This window comes from Schistocerca piceifrons, chromosome 1 (genome assembly GCF_021461385.2).
Source record: "Schistocerca piceifrons isolate TAMUIC-IGC-003096 chromosome 1, iqSchPice1.1, whole genome shotgun sequence".
NCBI lineage: Eukaryota > Metazoa > Arthropoda > Insecta > Orthoptera > Acrididae > Schistocerca > Schistocerca piceifrons.
Genome location: NC_060138.1, coordinates 879,661,106 through 879,667,105, shown reverse-complemented (window position 1 = coordinate 879,667,105; position 6,000 = coordinate 879,661,106). Strand labels below are relative to the sequence as shown.

The 6,000-nt window shown below is 45.4% G+C and overlaps 1 protein-coding gene across 1 annotated transcript in view; it reads right to left on the bottom strand.

Moving 5' to 3' along the window:
- Positions 1-506: 506 nt before the first annotated feature.
- Positions 507-6,000, bottom strand: part of LOC124716520 (WASH complex subunit homolog 1-like) — a 312,571-nt gene continuing 307,077 nt past the window's right edge. Inside the window, exon 3 of the mRNA XM_047243180.1 lies at positions 507-1,058. Within this exon, the coding sequence (XP_047099136.1) occupies positions 807-1,058 (252 nt within the window). The 3' untranslated portion in view covers positions 507-806. The remainder of the gene's footprint in view (positions 1,059-6,000) is intronic.

The window sequence follows — 6,000 nt, the reverse complement described above, 5'->3', positions numbered from 1 at the left end:
CGCATTTCTCCTCCTTACACGAGGCATCACAACAACGTTTCACCAGGCAACGCCGGTCAACTGCTGTTTGTGTATGAGAAATCGGTTGGAAACTTTCCTCATGTCAGCACGTTGTAGGTTTCGCCACCGGCGCCAACCTTGTGTGAATGCTCTGAAAAGCTAATCATTTGCATATCACAGCATCTTCTTCCTGTGGGTTAAATTTCGCGTCTGTAGCACGTCACCTTCGTGGTGTAGCAATTTTAATGGCCAGTAGTGTAGATGAATTATTGTGTGTGTGGGGGGGGGGGGGGGGGGGGAAGGGGGGCAGGGGGTATTCTGTAATAAGTGAGATGTATAATTATGTAAATAAAAGAAATATTCTTGTTCTAATATTTCGAGGAACGTTTTGACTCTTATTTGTAACTGCGACAAAATACTACTAATTACTACAGTGAAACGGGTTGGCACTACTGGGAAATCGGACGTAAGGAATCTAATACTGAGAACAACGTATGAGAACGAGGTAAAAGAAAGTGCGTATATTTTATGTTTGTAACAATTGTCAACATTGCCATAAATCTCAAAAACTAAATTACATACAATATGCTAACAGGTATAACAATAAAATGCTTTTCAAATTCAACAACTGATACGAAATTTTCACAGTCCACTTCCACAAATTGTAATAAAAATCTATCGCTCTAGCTGACAATACAAAAGTCCTAGCTACGTAATAACGATATATATGTTATGTAATGTGTACGAATGTAACACGTGACGTATGGGAGAGCAAACGGGGTGTGTGCGGGCGCGAGCGCGGCCGCTCAGATCTGGCTGGAGTCGCGCCGCTTGATGGGCTCGAGGGGCGCGTATCTGCCGGCGCCGAGCACAGAGGGCGGCGCTGGGGGCGGCGGGGGCGGCGAGGGCGGCGTGGGCGGCGTGGGCGGCTCGGAGCAGCGCGTCAGCCGGATGGCGGGCCGGCCCTCGGCCGGCGGCTCCTTCAGCAGCCGCAGCTCCTCCAGGCTGGGCTTGAAGCAGCGCGGCGGCGGCGTCCCCACCTCAGCGCGCGCCTCCACCTGCCGACACGACAGCGCACACTGACAGAGGGAAATGCCGGCGACATCTGTGTCGGAAGTTCCATGCGGCTTTTCGCGGATGATGCTGTAGTATACAGAGAGGTTGCAGCATTAGAAAATTGCAACGAAACGCAGGAAGATCTGCAGCGGATAGGCACTTGGTACAGGGAGTGGCAACCGACCCTTAACATAGACAAATGTAATGTATTGCGAATATATAGAAAAAAAGATCCTTTATTGTATGATTATATGATTGAGGAACAAACACTGGTAGCAGTTACTCCTGTATAATATCTGGGAGCGTGCGTGCGGAACGATTTGAAGTGGGATGATCATATAAAATTAATTGTTGGTAAGGCGGGTACCAGGTTGAGATTCATTGGGAGAGTCCTTAGAAAATGTAGTCCATCAACAAAGGAGGTGGCTTACAAAACACTCGTTCGACCAATACTTGAGTGTTGCTCATCAGTGTGGGACCCGTACCAGGTCGGGTTGACATAGGAGATAGAGAAGATCCAAAGAAGAGCGGCGCGTTTCGTCACAGAGTTATTTGGTAAGCGTGATAGCGTTACGGAGATGTTTAGAAAACTCAAGTGGCAGACTCTGCAAGAGAGGCGCTCTGCATCGCGGTGTAGCTTGCTGTCCAGGTTTCGAGAGGGTGTCTTTCTGGATAAGTATCGAATGTATTGGTTCCCCCTACTTATATCTCCCGAGGAGATGACGAATGTAAAATAAGAGAGATTCGAGCGCGCACGGAGGCTTTCCGGCAGTCGTTCTTCCCGCGAACCATACGCGACTGGAACAGGAAAGGGAGGTAATGGCAGTGGTACGTAAAGTGCCCTCCGCCACACACCGCTGGGTGGCTTGCGGAGTATAAATGTAGATGTTGATGTAGAAATGTTCCACACGTGATGACCTGTGACGTTTTTCACCACACCAGCTGGAAAGTTCTCCCTGCAGCTACCTCTGAAAAACTGGCGCAACTTGACGAATATTCCAACTCAAGTTGGCGCCACAAGTATCTTTTTTCGGCTTTTGGCAGCAGAACAACAGTTGCCCACTAACTAGCCAAAGCAGGCGTCAGATGTGAGTATCTGTATCTACGTCTACATCTCAGTCAATACAATTTATTGCCATAAAAATTACGACTACAAACAGGTCTTACATATTCAATAAGCACGATTATATACATGGAAGACTCGTCAGGCGCATTTTCTCTGGTGTTTCGGCAGACACTTGCGGCTTCGTTTTTGTGAAACACAGCTAGAGTTAGCCCAAACAAATACTGCTCGTCACCTCCTCCCTGCGATTCCCAGCACTGAAGGAGAGCGTCGGTTTGCTTCCCATTAGAAGTAAAATTGTTTTAAATCGATGTTTTACGTTGCCATTCGACAGAGCAGTCCCAAATTAGTCTAGTAAGATATTCGTTTTATGGGTACGTATTAACAAGGGAAAAACTTAACGACACAAAGCGCTGCATTACTGGTTCCATAAAATCAACCCCATGCCACTGGTTACCTGTACTGAGTCACATCCCTCCACCTCACTTAAGGCGGAAACAAGCTCTGCTGAGGGAGGCCAAGAAAATCTCTGCATCACCTTCTCTACCACTGCACTAGGAATTCTGTCATCCGCCACAGCAACGATTGCGACCAAGAAGACCAGCAAGTGTTACTACTGGACAACTCATCGCGGATGGTTTTGATCTAAATGAAAGCTGGAACTGTGAATGGTCAACAAAAACATTGGGAACAAGAGCCCATCACCTTGATCCCACAAAGAAGTCAAAAGGTTTTGACCTACCGAGGAAACTTTGGAGTCACCTCAATAGGTTAAGGACTGGACACGGTTGTTGTAGCTACTTTAAGTACAAATGGGACTGGATCAGTTCACCAATGTGTGACTGTAATCAAGAAGAGCAGACAGTTGAACATTTAGTCCAACGCTGTCCACTTCATTCATACCCTGGAATTCCCGATGACTTGTTCAGTCTCTCACTCAGCTCAATCAACTGGTTGAAAAACACGGACTTTAAGGTTTAATCTCGTCTTATATCATATGTACATTGTATAAAATCATTTGCCTTATGTCAACTACATATTGTTTAAAATCACCATCCGATTCAATAAACAAAGGCAGTGAAACGCGAAGAATAATCAGTACTCCAACAGCAACTTAGCGTCACTTCTGCATGGCGGTAGCCGTCATCGCGGGACAGGGCAGTCTGTCGCTGCTGGAATACTGGTTATTCTTCGTGTTTTACTGTCCTTGTTAAAACGCATATCGGACTAGACTAATTTGGGACCCATCTGTCGAATGGGCAAGTAAAATTTGAAAACAATTTTTGTTTGCAACGGTAAAACATCGACGCTTTCCATCGACACTGTACAACGCATGAAACATGCGACGAGTGGTGTATGTCTGGGACGACTTCAGCTACACACTGCCAAAGCGAAATAGCAAATGTCCACCGAAACACCAGGGGAATGACGACTCTTAGGAGAGAACACTAGGGAAAAAATTACGCTCACTGGTGCCTTTCGCTCTGAACCTGCCCAGGCTTTACTGGACATTCTTGTGTTAAAAGCAGCTGTTGTTAATAAATAATGTAGAAACAAAACGGAATGTTGAAAATATAATCAAGTAAGACGACGTAAAATAAAGGGAATTTGATTAAAGTTTTAAGTGAATAGCTTTCAGCTTATACTGCTACATGTGTTACTGGATACCTCGGAAGCGATCGAGACTTTCCGACTAATTACAACTGTACCTACATCTATACCTATTGTCGCTACACTATTCTACAATGCTCCCAATGGTATATGCATGCCTCGGCATACCTTGTGTCTACGTAGACCTGTGTGAGTGGCTGTAGCACTTTTAATTTTGTAATTTTAGATTATTTTTCTCCTAAATATATTTTAGTTGTGCCTTTGTTCCTCAGATAAGTCGCGTTATTTTGATCTTCAGAGTATCTACTTGATACTAAAGCCTGAAAGCTCTATTAATTTTGATCATTTACAACGGCTTGCAAGTCACAATATAATTATAATTCTCTGCATTGCCTCTCTAACCGTAAACAGGGGCAACTAAAAATGACGTAATCAGTGAAAATTAGCCTCTCCACCTTCAGATATTGGTGTGTTACCACATCCTACTCGATGTAGATCTTTGGGATATGGACCATGGCCTGTTAATAGGTGCGCCATACCTCTAGTAGGGTCAATGTCGTGCATACTGCTTGCAGTGTTCTCTATACCCACCTTACCGTGTTTCTAATGTCCCAGACAAACTGCCGTTCTCCCAGCTCTTAAGCGTCTTTTATTAGAGTTGAGGAATCCTGTGATCCCGTACATTCGACATCGTTCAGGGCGCAGCCAATACAACGCTGTCCTGTAACGTTACACGATATCGAACCGACATATCCCCAGAATTTTCAGTAAACCCGCGACAGATGTGCCAAAGTCACCGGTGATCTTCAAGAGTACGCTCCGTTGTGTTCGTCGTAATATTGTTCTGTAACGCTCCAATTGAAGGCGGTGCGCCCAGACTCTGGAAAGAAAACTCGCAATGGCGTTAAAGAAAGCTTCATGATGTAACAGCACTACAAGCATCAGTAATTTACAGACGTTAGTGTCAACACGGGCAGTCTTGTGCATAATTTTGAGCATCGGATGCTACACATTCCAAGTAGTTCCTTTTCGCGCCTAGAGGAATACTTACATTCCTGAAAATTGTGCTGCGTTTTACGAGAATTCCACCAAGCCTCGGGGAAGGATTTCTACCGAGAGAGTCTTCTCTTCAGAGGTATGTACGCGGTTTTATGGACGGCTATAGCCAGTTTGGTTTGCGTGCACCACAGTTCTAACTGAACGAACACAACATTCGTCTTTTCACTTGGAGTTCACAGACACAACCACTAGTACCTCATCCGCGTGCCCAACAACACATTCAACAATATCTGCCCTGTCTAGCACGTCTAACAAGAGTTCAATACGAAAATCCCGGAACAATGGACTACTTAAGGAGTTTCGTGAACAAGCCTTGCTAATCGTTTTTATTACCTTGCTCTGCCCCGCATGTCATTAGACGCTACTCTCACTACAATAATAGACACAATTCTGGTACAGACATTTGGTGGCCCCAAAGTGTAGGCCACCAAAGGTTATCGAATGCTCTTGTAATGTTAATCATGAGTGCAACTGCATGCTTCGTAATTAAATTTTCTACAATCTGAATAGCTTTATCAACGGCATCATCTACCCTTTCCTGGATCCGTAATGGCAGTGAGTCAGATCCAAGACCTCCATGGGTGCTTGCAACCGGTTACAAGCCAGACGCTCCTGGACCTTGACCAAGACGTTTAATAAGGAAATAGGTCTACAGCTTTTCGGTGATACCCTTCTTAATCACTACTGTCCGAGCTGTTTTCGAAATCGCCAAGAGCGCGGAGTGGCCGCGTGGTTTGAGACGTCATATCACAGAGCGCGCGGCCCCTCCCGCCGGAGGTTCGAGTCCTCCCATTTGCATGGGTGTGTGTGTTGTTCTTTGCATAAGTTAGTTAAAGTAGTGTGTAAGTCTAGGGACCGATGACCTGAGCAGTTTGGTCCCTTAGGAATTCACACACATTTGAACATTTCGAAATCGCCACGACCCTACCTATTCGCAACGCATCGTTTACTAATAGTGTCAAATAATGCACTAACGGTGGATTTATCACCCGGACGACCTCGAGGTAGACGCCATCCGAGCCTGGCGACTTTCCAGTTTTGAGAATGGAAACTGCAATTGCAGCTTCTTCCTGAGCGAACGAAACAGCTTCATCTGAGTGTCGTATTCTCTATCTACTTCACTTCGAAATTGTGCACGTATTTTAAAATATGTGTTCGTGTTATCATCAAGAAGCAGAGCTTTTGGCAGGTATTAAGCAAGCTTCCTCCAT